The 17,888-nt window shown below is 39.3% G+C and overlaps 1 protein-coding gene and 1 long non-coding RNA gene across 2 annotated transcripts; both read left to right on the forward strand.

Moving 5' to 3' along the window:
• Positions 1-4,381: 4,381 nt before the first annotated feature.
• On the forward strand, positions 4,382-16,312 carry LOC147315792 (uncharacterized). Its single transcript, XM_086260170.1, has 5 exons — positions 4,382-4,441; positions 7,726-7,734; positions 8,003-8,178; positions 8,312-8,737; positions 16,243-16,312. The coding sequence occupies exons 1-5, from the start codon at positions 4,382-4,384 to the stop codon at positions 16,310-16,312; spliced, it is 741 nt and encodes a 246-aa protein (XP_086116296.1).
• Positions 10,215-16,063, forward strand: LOC147315793 (uncharacterized). The gene is made up of 4 exons (XR_015124319.1): positions 10,215-10,622; positions 10,701-10,875; positions 13,895-13,965; positions 14,066-16,063. It is a non-coding gene; the product is annotated as an uncharacterized LOC147315793 (long non-coding RNA).
• Positions 16,313-17,888: the final 1,576 nt, after the last annotated feature.

Consider the following 17,888-nt stretch of genomic DNA (forward strand, 5'->3'; position numbering starts at 1 on the left):
GTGTTAGCTTTGTATTCAACTCCTCCAATTGTTATTGTTGGAAGATGTTTTATGGTTGCAGGTTTTTATGTGTAAAAATTACCTTTTTTTTCCCCAACATTTGAAGTAAAATACCTGAATTCCTCATTTGTTAAAATCTTCTTTGAATTATCAAAAATAAATAAATGAATAAATATTGTCCTTGGAAGTTGCATTCCTTCTTATTATCTTTATTATTATTATTATTTTATTATTATTTATAAACAACACAGAACTGAAAATACATTGTGTTTATTCACAGTATTTTACATTCAAAGATTCAAAGTGTTTACTGTCATGTGTCCATAGAAAAAAAGGCATTTCTCTGTGCAATGAAATTCTTTCTTTGCTGTCCACACACAGATGCCGATTAATATATACAATAGAAACAGAACAGATAAAAATACAAATAGCACAAATAAATAAATGAAGACAACAAATAAGACAAAATATTGAAGTGTGAAACAGAGATGTGTGCAAAAGAGCTATGAGCTTAATATTCATTGAGCCAGTTAAACAAAAACACAACTAAGGTTTACTTAATATAACCGGCCAGACAATTAACAAACAGGGGTATCTGCTGAGAGATATGTGACGTCATGTGCACATCGCTGCATGAAATGAATAGTAGTATCAGTTATATGAAGTTCTAATCAGTATCTGTTTCAAACAATATTTTTGTCTTCTCTTGCCTCCTCTACTCCACCACTACTCTCTTCTCCTCATCTCCATCTCCTCCTGTTCCTCCTCACCTGAAGTGTTCGAACATAAGAAATCAGGACCATGTTTATTTATTCTTGATATTGTCGCAGCTGGTTATCATCAGCAGATATCAGACCCAGCCATCTCTGGACAGCTGACAGGAGTCGGCTAAACAATAATATAACATTGTAAGCTAACATTATGCCAGCTAATACTTTAGCCTTCTAAAACTCTTTGAGTACTGAAAACCAGTGTGATTAAATATTATATATATATCAGTATGGAGCTGGATAGGTTAGTGGTAAGACTACACGCCTTTGGAGCAGACTGAGGAATAGAGGAACTGACCTGAAAGATAGGATTATGGTGAAGCTTGAAACCTGAATCCCCTGTAGCTGGTTACCAAGACTACGTGAAGTACCCTCAGAAGGTCAGCTAGATGATTCACATCATCTAGCAGACCTTTGGTCCTTTTTCTTGGTGTTGCTGTCATTCGGAACCGCTACGTTTATCACTACAGTCGTCTTCTTCTGTGTGCCTACCACCACTATGACCAGTTGGGTAGCCACCACCATTTGTCCGTCTGTATCTGGAAGTCCAACAGGTAGTTCGATCCCCTCAGTTCTGACTACCTTCCCTCTCTTTGTTATCATCTGACTACATTTCATCCAGTGTCATTGCTGTATATCCTGGTGGTGTGGATCAGTTAATCAATGTCACTCTTGGCATACAGCTTGATGTCATCCATGTACAGGAGGTGGCTGACAACTCATACACTCCGTAGTCAGTATCCATAGCCAGTGTTGTCAGTGATTTCACTGAGAGGGTTCAGGCCTGCCTACCCTGCCACTGAGAGTACAAATTGGCTGGTTCTGTGGAGAACGGCTGGTTTATTCTCCTGCCTTCTATCTCTCTGGTGTACCTCATCAAGCAGCTGGCCAAGGCTGTGAGCCATGGCTTAGCAGTTTCCAAGGCTTCGGGTATGGACAGCCTTGGAAACTGCGCCTTGTTTCTTCTTTGTTTTTTTGTTGCTGTTTTTTTTTTTCAAAATACTGTTCAAATATATATAGTGCTGCAGAAACTGTGCACCTCACCCCCCTTTCTTCTCCCACATGTTTACACTCAGTAGGAGATTCTCTGTATTTCATTGTACATTGGTATAGTGACAATAAAGGCATTCTATTCTATTCTATTCTATTCTATTCTATTCTATTCTATTCTATTCAACTCTTTCTATTAAAGTAAATAAACAAAATATTGCCAGTAAGTTAGTTTGCATTAAAAGCTTAATAACCTCTACAGATGTGTCAGAACTTTCACACCCTGTCTCTGTTCACACCTCTGAGGTCACAGGTTCTGACTGAAGATAGCGATCTTTAAAAATCATCAACAAGGTGTTTGTTGCCACTTCAGCCACTCTCATCTGGTGGGTCTGTGGGTTTTAATATGGTGCAAACAGGAAGATTAAGCTTGTTAGAGGTTCATACAGTCACAAATATGGGTTCATAAAGCAGCTGCCAACTGCAGGTTTTAATAAAGTTAAGAAAAACACATGTATATACTACATTTGTTTGGGAGTATTTCCAGCTTTAATTCACAAGTGATGTTCTAATAATTATTCCCATAAAAAGGAAAGTGTTTTTATCAAAAAGCAGCTCTGTGCTCATTATACAAGAAAATATAATTGTTAGACATAAATTTTTGAGTGTTAAATAAGAGATTATAGATTCACCAAAACTGCAGAAATTATTTAGTTTGAAACTGAAATACAGATTTAATTTTAGCTGTAATTCATTTATATGGTTATTTAAATGAATACTGCCAGAATTTATTTATTTTTCAAAGAGCAGCAGATTCTGTTCTTCTTTAATCAGTTTACTGTTATCCACTCGATGATTGTAGTAAAGATACGACTACTTTTGCCTCCCTCTATAACCTGTTATAAAGATACTATTCAACAATGTGTACTAGCTTGTGTAAAAATACTGTCACATGTATTAAGAGACATTAGAGCTTTTTGGTTGTCTACTTCATGGGGATCAGGCCATCAGCTGCCCCGTGGCTTTAAACTGCTACTGCTGATAATGTGCCATGGAAACACCTTTGAGACCAGATTTCTACCTGAATAAAAACTTTTACTAACAGTCACAGGAGCTGATGTCATGTTTGCTGTCACAACGTTTTTAATCCCTGATATTTTAAGTTTGCTGGATCTGAGTTGTGGTTTAGGCAACAGTTGGACTGAGTAAAAATCTTGATTAAAATGCATGTGCTTTTGTGACTGTAAAGCAAAATAAAACCATCAGCAGAACAGAAACGATGCAGCTTAGTTGTTGTACTGATCATTTAAGTTAAAATATATCTTGACTCTCGCTGGCTTCATGTTTGGGCTTCTGTGAGTTTGAACGTCAGTGAGTACGGGGTGGAGATTATAAAGTGTGTTACCACAACTTCCTCGTTCAAGACAAACTTGTCATATTGCAGATTTTACCCAACGGTTCAGCTGGAAACAGTCCTGAGACAAGTAAGGGCGACACTTATTTTATTCATGTTCATATTATTTCTACCTGAAGAGAGGAATAGTTATAAAAAACATAGAAACTGACTGAATTAGAACATCTGGAGATAGTTTATTAAAGTCACTACCTTCTTTTCTTTTGTGCTTGGAGTGAGCAGCTTTTTGTGAATGTGTGTGTTGGTAATGCACTAACTGTACCTCCTCAATCTATTTGACTAATTAATATAAATAACTTCTCCCACAGAATGTCAGCGTAACTGTAGCCTGCATAGCAACACAATGTGCAATGTGAACCATGCAGCCTAATCACACATGTTGATTTAAAACAGAGCCTGCAGCAGTAGATGTATTCATATGTATCACTGCTATGGTTAGTGCACTGATGGCTTTGACAGAACTGAATTAGATTTATTTCAGTACATTTGTGTTGGTTCATCACAACATGCTCTTACTGAGAGCTGAAAATTCCTGGTCCAGTTAAATTCCTTGCTCTGAGAATCTGACCCAATAAGCTGTAATTGAATGGCCCTGTCATAGAGTCTAAAATCCTAACTTGCAAACATGAAGGTTATAAGGATAATTTAAAGCTGCATAGAGGTGTTTTTGTTTTCATTGTTGCTGTGCAGGGATATTTCATGAGCAATTTCTGAATCATTTTTAAAGATTGGCATGTAAAGTTATCAAGATCAGTAATGCAAAGTAGATTTTATATTAGAGTTAGTTTGATTGAAATTTATGGTTAATCAAATAATTGTAAACTTCTCTGAACTCACAAAAAAGTTGAATCCAGTTGAGTTTTAATCAAGTGTTAGCAATCGACTTTAAATTGTGTTTATTTTATATTTTCATAATCCTTTTCTTCACCACCACTGTTTATTATTCTGTGCCAACTTTTGTTTTGACAATCTGTTTTTATTTTTAACTTTAATTAAAGTTAAAAGTTAATTCTCCAGCACATTTGAGGCTATTCCACGTTATTATCAGTTGCCTTTGCTGCTTGTTTACCAACATAATCAGTAATTTCATGACTATGTTAACCTGCTGCTTTTTTAAATCATTTTCTATGCCACACCAAAAGTGTATAGATTCCTACAAAACCCTATCACAGGAAATTATCTAGAGTTTCAGAAAGTCCTAGAAGTGATGATGTGGATCGACACGTGTGTCTGCCTTCCTTTGACCATACTGATGATTTGTTGTGTGGTAAGTAAATAAAAAATTTTTTTATATGTGAATAATTTGACGATTTAGCAAAATAAATACATAAATAAAGGAAGGGAATGACTTAATTATGGATCATTAAAATTAAATAATTAGTCCTTTACACTCGAGTTCAAGCTTACTAGTGCTGATTTAGCTCACAGGTTGAGCAAATACCCACAAATGAGTTAAATGAGTGGCAGAGTTTGACTCTAACCCGTCTTCCCCTTCTCTTTCTCCTCACTAGCCTGTATCCTCTTCATAATAATAATAATAATAATAATAATAATAATAACTTACTGAATGACTTAAAAGAGTGTTCCGTTCCACTGTAGAAGTTGCCTATTAGTATAACAAATGTCAATGTGTAAAATGAGAGTTCACCAAAATTTAGACTTTAACAACACTCAAGCCATCAACTACAAACGGTGTTTCAAAGAGCTCATTTAACTGTAAAACTGTGCTGATTAATTACTAAAGTAAAACAATCAACATTGTTTCAACACAGCAAAGACAACAAACTTGATTACATTTACATGCATGTCCACAGCACATTTTCATGGTCTGAAAATGGGAATATATATATATATATATATATATACACTCAACAAAAATATAAACGCAACACCTTTGTTACTGCTCCCATTCCCCATGGGATGGACGTAGAGACCTAAAATTCATTCCAGATACACAATATAACCATCCCTCCCAAACAGTGGTCACAAATCAGTCCAAATGTGTGGTAGTGGGCACATCTGCTATATTGAGATAATCCATCCCACCTCACAGGTGTGCCACATCAGGATGCTGATCTGACATCATGAGTAGTGCACAGGTGTACCTCAGACTGCCCACAACAAAAGGCCACCCTGGAATGTGCAGTTTTTTGCGCTATTGGGGGTCTGGGGTCCCAGAACCGGTCAGTATCTGGTGTGACCACCATTTGCCTCATGCAGTGCAACACATCGTCGCATGGAGTCTATCAGATTGTCAATTGTGGCCTGTGGAATGTTGGTCCACTCCACTTCAATGGCTGTGCGAGGTTGTTGGATATTCGTGGGAACTGGTACACGCTGTCGTATACGCCGGTCAAGCACATCCCGAACATGCTCAATGGGTGACATGTCCGGTGAGTATGCTGGCCATACAAGAACTGGGACATTCTCAGCTGCCATCTGCCCTGAACAATGTGAACCATGATTCATCCGTGAAGCGCACACCTCTCCAACGTGCCAGACGCCATCGAATGTGAGCATTTGCCCACACAAGTCTGTTACGGCGACGAGCTGGAGTCAGGTCAAGACCCCGATGAGGACGACGGGCATGCAGTTGAGCGTCCCTGAGACGGTTTCTGACAGTTGGTGCAGAAATTGTTTGGTTGTGCAAACCAATTGTTCCAGCAGCTGTCTGGGTGGCTGGTCTCAGACGATCTTGGAGGTGAACCTGCTGGATGTGTAGGTCCTGGGCTGGTGTGGTTACACGAGGTCTGCGGTTGTGAGGCCGGTTGGATGTGCTGCCATATTCTCTGAAACGCCTGTGGAGACGGCTTATGGTTGAGAAATGAACATTCAATGCACGGGCGACAGATCTGGTTGACATTCCTGCTGTCAGCATGCCAATTGCACGCTCCCTCATTGCTTGTGGCATCTGTGGCATTTTGCTGTGAGACAAAACTGCACATTCCAGGGTGGCCTTTTGTTGTGGGCAGTCTGAGGTACACCTGTGCACTACTCATGATGTCAGATCAGCATCCTGATGTGGCACACCTGTGAGGTGGGATGGATTATCTCAATATAGCAGATGTGCCCACTACCACACATTTGGACTGATTTGTGACCACTGTTTGGGAGGGATGGTTATATTGTGTATCTGGAATGAATTTTAGGTCTCTACGTCCATCCCATGGGGAATGGGAGCAGTAACAAAGGTGTTGCGTTTATATTTTTGTTCAGTGTATATGTGTATATATATATATATATATATATATATTTAAATATATATGTTTCTGTAAGGTACAAACATCGAGGGCATAAGTATAGATCGTCTCAGTGATATCATGTAGTGATGTGTCGGTCGGGACATGGGTCTGGTTCCTGCTTCGGAGATTGAAATGCTTTTAAATAGTTAAAAGCTTAAAATATTACACATACTATTAGAAATTGGACCCTTTATCAAATTAAGATGGATATTTGTTTTTGTACTTTATAATATAGTTTTTTGTAGTATAAAAGTATAAAAAGCCATCTATAAACATATAATCTATGTTTTGTATTTTAATAATTCATCTTTCAAATAATTTGACTTTAAATTAATTTAAGAAACAAAAACTCTGAAGACCCGCTTGGGAGCAGAAAGAACTTTCTCCTTCTTAGTGAACGAGCAATAAGACCTAAATCAGCTGCACCTCGGCAGTGCAGACACCATCCTAGTGACAAACTGTTCCTCTAAATGTGCAGTAATTTAGTTTTTCACAGGGCAGCAAACATGGAAGCGTACACACATGCAGACTTTCACACGTATCACATGTACGATGTGACTTAAACAAAATGCTCTTTTCCCAATATTACTGAGTCATTCAGAATTTAAAAGCCCATACCATAAAAACCATAAAGAAGTTACCTTAAAGTCACTGTTCTCATCAAGGCAACATTGCCTCTAACAAAACAGATCTTATTTCTTTAGAAATGGATCTGTTAGCTCTAATGTCAGACCTCGCTGGTGCAGAGGTTTGTCATTGTGAACAAAAGCAAGACACTCCATACGGTTCTCACTTGCTAGCAAGGGACGTCCGGCAAGTTGTAAAACAATGTAAAACCCATATTGTGTGCCATAAAAGCTAAGGCACTGTGTGTGTGTGTGTGTGCATGCATGTGCGAGCACATGTGTGGGTGTCTGTATGTGTGTGTATATTTCTCTATATACGTGACTTCCTGCTGGTCAGAAAAGTCATCTCCCCTCATCTTGTATATGGCTTAACCCCTTTTTAACAGTACACAACCATACACAAGCATAGGCGAGGCCATAAATGGCAAGAAGTAAACATCCTCACTAAGTAAGGACAGAGAACCTTCACATAGGACGTGCCTGCAGTTAAACACTATAGCTAATTGCCTCCCCCACATCCTAGATGTGTAGGGGAGGAACAGAAAAATATCTAAATTTACAAAATTACAAATTTAAGCACAACAATAACAACTATTATCACAATCAACCTAAAAGGGTCTTTCACTAAAATTTAATTTAACTTCACACCACCTCTAAATGATTGACACTTCTATTATATGTAGTGTTGTGAAGTAACCCAAGTGAGTATTTTGTCCTCTGGTGCTTTACATGCACCAGTTTGAACCATTAGAAAAAAGGAGAAGTTCTGACATCAGAGTCTGAAAAGCAAGGAAGTCAAGAGACACTTTGATTTTACAAAGGTTGCTACAATCTGAAATAAATATTGATAGTTGTTTTATGAATTACTCTCCTTGTGCTGCCAGAGATCATAAAAACAGCATAAACAGCATGTCGTGTGTATTATTGCATTTATTTATTATTCATTTATATTCCCTGCAGGTGCGAAGGAGTCCAGTCCCTGTCATCTATTACACAAACCTCCTCCTCTCCAATCTAATCCAGATCTGCATAATGATTGTTTGGTTATTAAGAATAGGAAGTAGCATACCTGCTGTTATTCACCTCTCGTGTGTGATGGCCAGTCTGTACTTCAGGATGTGCATTGCTCTGGAAAGGTACCTGTTCGTCTTTTAGTGTGTGTACCTGCATGTCTCTGAACATTATATTGTACTTTAAAGCATCCTTACAGTCAGAATCATATTATTCTCATTAATTATAAACAGAATTTGTGTCTCTCCTCTGTTGCAGGTGTTTTCACATCGCATATCCACTGTTGGACTGCCTCAGACAAACGAGGAGTTCTGTGCTGGTCTGTGTCCTAGTCTGGGCTTTTTGTATAGTCAGTGTCCCTCTTGCCATAGTCTTAGATGAATTAGGACGATTATTTATTCATGCCGTCCTCCCTGGCCCCCTGTTCATCTTCTGCTTAGCTCGGACCTTCAGAGCCCTGCCTGCTGCCACCTCAGTGCCCACTGAGGAGAAACGTCGAAGTCTAGGAATTTTGATTCTGTTGTTCTTTTACTACTTTCTAATCGTTGTTTCCACAATCATCAGTAACATATTTCGTTACTTTTCTGTTGTTTGGGGTTTTTTTTTGCTCAGTCCTTTTGTGGACCTGATTCTGTTTCTTTTCATGCTAAAAGGATGCATTGACAAGCTGCTGGCATGTCTGTGCTCAGCTGATGGAAGAGTGTGACTGACAGCACAGACAGGTGGGCTGATGAAAACACAGTTATAGAGAAATGGGCATCAAACTTTACAAATTCTGACAAATTAACCAAACACCATCCTCCACAAATATCAGACTCTCCGCCATACCCATTCCCACAATCATCTGTCCTGTTTATGTTTTATCTTCTATGGACTTTCTCAGTCCTTTCATGGACTTGATTATGTTTCTTTTATGCATTGACAGGCTGCTGGAGTGCCTATCTAAATGTTGTTCACCTTTTTTTTCTTTCCCACATAGGTTTTAGTAGTCTACTTATTTTTTGCTTATAATTTTGTTTGCCACATCATTTTTCTTTGTTTCTACAGTATGTCCAAATAATAACTTGTCCCTTGAGAACGAAAAAAACAAACAAGATAATGGATACAAGCAGCTGAAATGGGCTTCCTCCAAAGGGTTGCTGGCCTCTCCCTTAGAGAAAGGGTGAGAAATTCGGTAGATGGAATTTGGATGGATTTCTTCTTCTTTTTTTAAATGATAATGGGTTTTCTTTCTGTGGATTTAGGGCTAACATTTGGTTTTTCTGGATTATATTTGTGTTTCGTTACATTAACATTTCCATTTCCTCCCTTGTACTGACTTTTGGAAATAATACTGTACTATTTGTTATGTTTGTCATATATCTATATGCAGCCAAGACAATCCTTGTAGCTGATGACAGTGATTTCAATAATGAAGCTGCTTCAAAACAGCTTCAGATATTGCAGCAGGAGGCAGCAACTTAATGTCATCATCGCTCCTTTGTTGTTAATAAGTGGACTGAACAAACAGCAAGAATACTTGTGATGTGTGACATGGACAAGAGTTTGGTACAAGTTTTAAAACACATAAAGACGTTTTTGTATATTCAATGCTTTTAAAGATGAAATAAAAGAGTCTTACATCACTGTAAATAATATTCATTTAGTTTGGTTTACTGCACTGTTGACATGAGACACAGCAGTATGTTTAAATACAGGACTGTTATTTTTCTGTCTGTTCATTGTTTCTTCAGTTTCTTCTGTATTGGTGAAATAAAACAAATATTGCTTGAAAAAATAGCTTTTTCTGACTTCAGTATGACTGTAGTATGGAGTCTACATTTAATAAAGGCCAGCAGGTGGCAGTTCTCTGGTTTCATAAAGATGTAAAGTTAAAGTCTATGACAAAATTGCTTGTTGTTGCTGTCATCTATGCAGTAAACTCCTCACAGATACATTTATGTTGTCAGTTGATAGTTTGAATCTTAAACAGGCCTACCATATAAAAGTATCTCAATATGTCAGTCATTTATGCAGGACCGTGTTCATGTAGAAATATTTCTATTTCTGCCTGGCAACACCACAAACTGCTGATCACTGGGTTTATAAACAACCTAAAGCAGTTGCCAAGCATTAAAAGTACGTGTACAAAGCAAACATGGGAACACAGATCATTAGGGATGGGTATCGAAAACCGGTTCTTGTTGAGAACCGGTTCCCACTGTTTCAATTCCTTGGAATCGTTTGCCACTTTTAAAAACGATTCCCTTATCGATTCCAGTCGCCCCGAATGACGTCATCACGTTGAGTAGCGTCTTTTACCCAGTAGGAAACACGGCGCCTGAGCGGCACAAACGCTCCAAAGTTTGGTTACACTTTATGAGAAAGGATGACAACAGGGCAACGTGCAATACTTGCAAAGTAGAGATTTCATCAAAGGGAGGAAACACTACGAACATGCAAAAGCATTTGCTCAAAAAACACGCGATTGCTTTCAACGAATGTCGTGTTTTTGATCCGCTCCGGACTAGCGAAGCTCAACCCAGCAGCAGCGGTAGCGTTTCCACGTCCTCTTCCGTTAATACTGCAGGTAACTAATCAATTAGCATTGCATATTATGTTAGCGCGATTTACCTTATTACAAAACCTGCTATTACTGTGCATTTAGTGACCATGATGAGAGAGACAGAGTCTGGCTGGCTCAGATGCTGGCAGCTCTCGCTGCAGTCTACCGGTAGCGTCTCCTTTCAGGCCAGGATAGACGAATGTCACCGAGCAGTGTCTAAGTTTGTGGTCAAAGGCTTGAACCCATTTGCCACAGCAGATGCCCCGATTTCACTTTGGTAAGTGAATGTGTTTAATTGTAGGCAGGACATTACTGGATATTCTTGTGTAATTGCTACAGAATAATTTATGTTACACTTTGTTATTGCTACAGGAGAATATTTATTTTATTATTTTACATATACATTTTTTTTCCTGGGGACCCTGTGACACCCCATTGAAGAGCCGTAGACTGTGGATCTCTTAAGATCTCACTGTTGGGTTTGTAAGGCCATGTTACTCCTAAATTTCTATCTTGTTCAAAGAGAAGATATAAAACACAGTTCTAAGCTAATCGACCTTAGTGTTCTCCTTTTTAAAAAAAAAGAATCGATAAGAGAATTGATAAGGAATCGAATCGTTAAACAGAATCGAAAATGGAATCGGAATCGTTAAAATCTTATCAATACCCATCCCTACAGATCATATGAAAAAGTGTACAGAAAATTAATATTTTAAGGGGAAAGAAATCAATACATAACTGTTAACTATTTAGATTTTTAAAAAAGCAAAAAAATCAAAAAGTATTACAAACAAAAAAAAGGTTTACTTTTCCTTTACTTTGTATTATTAGTTTCATGTAGCCACTATGTTAGGTATAGAAAACAGCACAGATCAACTGAGTAGTGTATACTAAACTTCATTGTGGGGTACATGTTGGAGAAAAAAAAAGTTGTTTCTATGCTGAAAATAAACCATCTGCACTTTGAGTGTGACCACATGTCTGTGGGGGTGGGGTGTAAATTAGGCCACCACAACTTCTACGTTCAAGACAAACTCATCATATTACACATTTTACCCACAGTTTCAACTGAAGGCAGACCTCAGGTAAGTAAAGACAATGTTTACAATTGTTGTTAGAATGTCATGGTGAGTTCTGTGTAGCAGGCAGGATGTAGGACACTCTACTGAAACTGCACTTATTAGAGTCTCCAGTGTTTATGTAAAGCCTCTGTGGATCACCTGCAAGTTGTTCAGAATGTTGCTGCAAAGCTTCCAAGTCTTCTAAATACTCTCACGTTACACCTCTGCTGATCCAGTTGCACTGGCTCCCCATAAAATTCAGAATCCACTTCAAGATTTTGACTTTGACATTCAGGGCTCTGCCTGGACAAGCGCCAACCTATATCAGAGATCTTTTACATCCGTACATCCCCAGCAGGTCCCTGAGGTCATGTGATCAGGGCTTGGACGTCCAGCATACGAGGCTGAAAACGAAAGGCGATAGAGCATTTGTAACTGTGGCCCCCAGACTCTGGAACTCCCTTCCTTTGAGTCTGAGATGGGTGTACTCCATGGTTTCATTTTAAAAAAAACAGCTAAAAACTCATCTTTTTAAACTTGCTTTTGGTTCATTTCTGATTTTATGTTTTAGCTTTTCTGTGAAGCAGAAAAGAGCCAAAAGTGACTAGACGGGAACGTGGACACAGGAAAAGTACAGAGTACACATGGGAACAGAGACTAAACACGGGCCATAATGCGAATCGCCCCGTGCAAGGTCTGCACGGCTTTAACGTGTTAGCACGGGTAGCTTGTTAACGCGTTCGCACTGTGCAGCCCATCCGCATTAACTCGCTAATGGAGAATTGGCACACATCATGTGGAATGAGATCTCCCAGGACACAAGCAATCATCCTATTGTCAGGCATGCATACAAGGATGTGGGAGCAATAAAAATTACTGAGTATTTTGAGTTGCTACTGATGAAATGTCTGCAAAATAGACTAGCCTGATGCATAGTATTTTAATTGGATTTTTCATGGTTTGTTTGAATTCAGAGCTCGTTGACAATTTAATTTCAACCAAATAATTTAGCATCCTTTTGTCACGGCCTGGGTCTAGGGGCCCAGGGCTCATGTATTTTTGGTGTTTTTTGTCTCTTTCCTGTTTCTCCTAGTGGAATCGATACTGAAATATCGATTCCTCCTGTACCAGTTATTTATGTTCTAGAATCGATTCTCATATTAAAATATCAATATTTTAGTGCCTTGGGGTAAATTTGTAGTTTATCATTAAAAGGAACGCAGTGGAAAGAAACTCTGATTCGCATCCGTCATTCGGATCATCTAAATTGAAAGGAACTATTTCCTCTTCCGCTTTTCATAGTCACATGCAAAATACAGCTGTATAAATGTGTTGTAGCCCCTTGGCGTGCGCACTCACAACAATGGCTGAGCGTAAACAAAGTCACGTGTGGACATATTTTGCCTCCACAAACAGCCATAACGCGGTTTGCAATACATGTGGCAAGACAGTGAGGTGTTGTGGCAACACCACTAACCTCGTCAAACACCTCAGAGTAAATCATATCACAGAATATGACGAGCGTATGTTGAGGAGAACTGAAAAGGAGGAGAGGGACAGGTGCTGCTAGCGTGAGATAGACGTCTCCCGCGGAGTCATTTAGTGCTGTGTTCAAAGTGTTCAAATAGTGCACAACTTTTTTATTTCTATATAATTCTGCATTATTAAGCAATAAGAACAAGTAAGTTGATGTCCTGTAATCAATATGAAGCTATAATTTGAAATACAATAAAACATTAAATTTTTGTACGAAGTATCGGTATCGGATCAGTATTGTCGATACCACCCTGAATTTTACTTGGTATCAGATCGTAAAGGAAATCAGTGGTATCGCACATCACTAGTTTCTCAGTCTCCCTGTGTGTGTGTGCTATGTTATGTTCGCACTCCCGGATGTTTTGGTTGCCAGAAGGATGGCGATCTTGGAAGTATTCCTGTGCTGGAGGCAGCCACACCTGCCGCTCGTCACCTGCAGCCACGAGATCACTCTCGTTAGGAGCGACCTATTTAAGGAAATCAGCCAGAGCCTGAGGTCTGCGCGCTGGAGGGATCTGCTCAGCCTCACACCAATGAGTTAAACTGCAGGAATGTCTTAAAGACATAAAGACCTGGATGGCCGCTAACTTTCTGCTTCTTAATTCAGATCAAACTGAGGTTATTGTACTCGGCCCTGAAAATCTTAGAAATATGGTATCTAACCAGATTCTTACTCTTACGCATTACCTTGGCCTGCAGTAACGCTGTGAGGAACCTTGGAGTCATTTTTGACCAGGACATGTCCTTCAATGCACATATTGAACAAATATGTAAGACTGCTTTCTTCCATTTGTGCAACATTTCTAAAGTTAGAAATATCCTGTCTCAGAGTGACGCTGAAAAACTAGTTCATGCATTTATTACTTCCAGGCTGGACGACTGTAATCGACTGTAATCCCCCACGTCTCACCTGTCTGCAGCTGCCACGCCGCCATCTTCATCTAAACCACCTGCTATAGCCACGGCATCCTCTGCTCACACCCCTGTGGCTACTAGTCTTCAGTCAAGCCCAGCCACATCTCAGCCAGAGCCTGAGGTCTGCGCGCTGGAGGGATCTGCTCAGTCCGAGCCGGAAAAAATTAGCCAAGCAATAGACATGCCTAGAATGTACCCGACGTTTGGCAGCTGGGATGCAGCACCCACATGACCCTAAACTAGATAAGCAGTTTGCTAAAAGGAAAAATTGAAAAAGACTCTAAACATGGAGTGTTGAATCATTAAAATTAAGTGGTTATTTTAATGTTAACAAATAAAATAAAAAGTCTGACAATCAAACACTTTCCAGGTACACTCTGCAGATTAATCTTGCTACAAAAGTAGCCCAGTAACCAAAAGTAGTAAAGTGTAATAATGTCACATCACTGAACCAGATACAGTCATGTCATAAAATTAGCAGATCCCATGTTAACTGCTGGGCTTTTGACATACAGATGAGTGAATAAAAGAAACTCATTAAAGCCAATCATGTGCTCACAGCTCCACTATTATTTACTTTCTCTAAATTCCTGGGATTATTAGAGGGCTGAACACTATTCTTTAAAATATATATTTTCATCTTTTGGTGCTTTCATTATGTTTGAAAAGAATGTTTAAAAAAAAATCTCCTTTAGACATTTAACTTGTATTTCATTTGATTGAAGAAGAAAAACATGATGTTTCTACATTTTCAGGAACCTCTACACGTGGCTAGACTGTTATTCCACAGCACAGCACTTAACAACTTTAAAACTGAGGTTATTGTACTCGGCCCTGAAAATCTTAGAAATATGGTATCTAATCAGATTCTTACTCTGGATGGCATTACCTTGGCCTCCAGTAACGCGGTGAGGAACCTTGGAGTCATTTTTGACCAGGACATGTCCTTCAACGCACATATTAAACAAATATGTAAGACTGCTTTCTTCCATTTGCGCAACATCTCTAAAATTAGAAATATCCTGTCTCAGAGTGACGCTGAAAAACTAGTTCATGCATTTATTACTTCCAGGCTGGACTACTGTAATTCATTATTATCAGGATGTCCAAAAAACTCACTGAAAAGCCTTCAGCTAATCCAAAATGCTGCAGCAAGAGTCCTGACAGGGACTAGAAAGAGAGAGCATATTTCTCCTGTTTTGGCTTCCCTTCATTGGCTTCCTGTTAAATCCAGAATTGAATTCAAAATCCTGCTCCTCACATACAAGGTCTTAAATAATCAGGCCCCATCTTATCTTAATGACCTTGTAGTACCATATCACCCTATTAGAGCGCTCCGCTCTCGCTCTGCAGGCCTACTTGTTGTTCCTAGAGTATTTAAAAGTAGAATGGGAGGGAGAGCCTTCAGTTTTCAGGCCCCTCTTCTGTGGAACCAGCTTCCAGTTTTGGATTCGGGAGACAGACACTATCTCTACTTTTAAGATTAGGCTTAAAACTTTCCTTTTTTCTAAAGCATATAGTTAGGGCTGGACCAGGTGACCCTGAATCCTCCCTTTGTTATGCTGCAATAGATGTAGGCTGCCGGGGGATTCCCATGATGCATTGAGTTTTTCCTTTCCAGTCACCTTTCTCACTCACTATGTATTAATAGACCTCTCTGCATTGAATCATATCTGTTATTAACCTCTGTCTCTCTTCCACAGCATGTCTTTATCCCGTCTTCCTTCTCTCACCCCAACCGGTCGCAGCAGATGGCCGCCCCTCCCTGAGCCTGGTTCTGCCGGAGGTTTCTTCCTGTTAAAAGGGAGTTTTTCCTTCCCACTGTCGCCAAAGTGCTTGCTCATAGGGGGTCATATGATTGTTGGGTTTTTCTCTGTATCTATGAAGCGCCTTGAGGCGACTTTTGTTGTGATTTGGCGCTATATAAATAAAATTGAATTGAATTGAATTGAATTGAACAACAATTTTTTACATTTAACATAAGATAAATGTGATCACTCACATAACAACTATATGCATCTCTACAGAATGACAGAGTCAAAATGTCTGTATCCTATATACAGGGTTTTTTTTTTGGTCATAACAGGTTTTTCATCTGTGTTGCTCCTGCAGAAAAAGGAAAACACTGACACCTGCTGTTCACTTTTTGTAACTGCTTCTGATAATGTCTGTGAAGGTTCTCAGTCATCCAGGTCATCGTAGTCAAAGGAGCTTGCAAAGAAAAGCGTCTGGACTTCTTTAAGTTGCTTGAAGACATTTGACCTCTCATCCGAGAAACTTCTTCAGTTCTAAGGTCAAATGGTGGAGAGTCCCAGATTTAAACCTAGTGGGAGTATCCCCCCACAGAGGGACAAAAGTACCAGTACCTCCTCTTTGACTCCCATCACCCTCTGGAACACAAACTTGGGGTAATCAGGACCCTACACCACCGGGCAGACACCGGGCGCCAGTGTCCGGCAGCCTCGCCTCTGTCAGTGCGCCCCAGGGTGGCTGTGGCTACAATGTAGCTTGCCATCATCAGTGTGTGAATGTGTGTGTGAATGGGTGGATGACTGGATATGTAAAGTGCTTTGGGGTCCTTAGGGACTAATAAAGCGCTATATAAATTCAGGCCATTTACGATTTAATAATAACAACAATAACAGTTGTCTAAGCATTTCACTGCATATCGTACTGTGTATGACTGTGTACGTGACAAATAAAATTTGAATTTGAATTTGAAACAGTTTTTGAGTATCTGAATGATTTGAAGAATTGCCAGAATTAAAAAACAGGGGAATAACAACAGGCTGCAGTGATTTAATAATCACTGAATTAATCATTCATATTACAATAAAAATGAAAGTTTCATGCTCACATATTAATTTAAAATGATCTAATGAAAATTAATGAGTGATTTAACAAGTTAGTCCAGTTGACTGTAGACTTTTTCTTGGGTTTATCTAGGCACAAACCCCGCTGGAACACAAGACCAACAAACTGCACAACAAAACAAAACAAAACAAGACAGAGCTCTTTGTCTTTGTGGCTCACGAGGGAAGTCAGTCAAAGTTGAGGAAAAGATTCCTTCACCTGAACCCAACCAACTTCGACTGATTCCTTTGCTACAGCCCTTTTTATTGTTAGCAAGTAATCATTCATGGATATGCAATTACAAATACATCCTTAAGCAGGCATATCTGAGCAACATCAGTGTCTGTATTCTGTGTGTGTGGGTGTGTGTAGGTGCGTGTGTGTGTGTGTGTTTCCAGCCATATTATACATAGACATATGACCTTTCAATGAAATTAAACTGTATGCAGAAAAGCAGAAGTAAGCGTCTTGCTAAACTATAAGAACAGGAACTTGCAATGGGTCATGTCTCAAATACACATTTAAAGGTGTGAACTCTGGCACGTTTAAAGAAAACAGAACAGGACAGTTTGGTTTCAAAAGCTATAATGGAATTATAACATCGAGACTGCTTCTTCTCATCTCACAAGTGCACAAAGAATCTTATCAGACCTAATATGATGATTTTTATCAGCATACAAATGATTATATGTAAGCTTTCAACCAGCGTTGCATATCTGGCTCTTTGCTTACTCAGGGTGGCGCTGGTGACTTGCCCGCTGGCTTTTAGGTGGGAAAATGCGTTAAATCTCCCTTTTGAATATGCATCTTCAACAGCTTCAGTTTGTTGACAAACGCAAACATACTTTGCACCAGGTCAGGCAGCATTTTTAACTTACCCCGCAGGGCCAGGTTCAGTCTGTCCTGAGTGACACAGCATGTTGAC

Source organism: Aulonocara sp. 'chitande type north' Nkhata Bay, linkage group LG13, assembly GCF_057382095.1.
Source record: "Aulonocara sp. 'chitande type north' Nkhata Bay isolate Kocher_YH1m ecotype deep benthic linkage group LG13, A_spYH_male_GT1.1, whole genome shotgun sequence".
Lineage (NCBI taxonomy): Eukaryota > Metazoa > Chordata > Actinopteri > Cichliformes > Cichlidae > Aulonocara > Aulonocara sp. 'chitande type north' Nkhata Bay.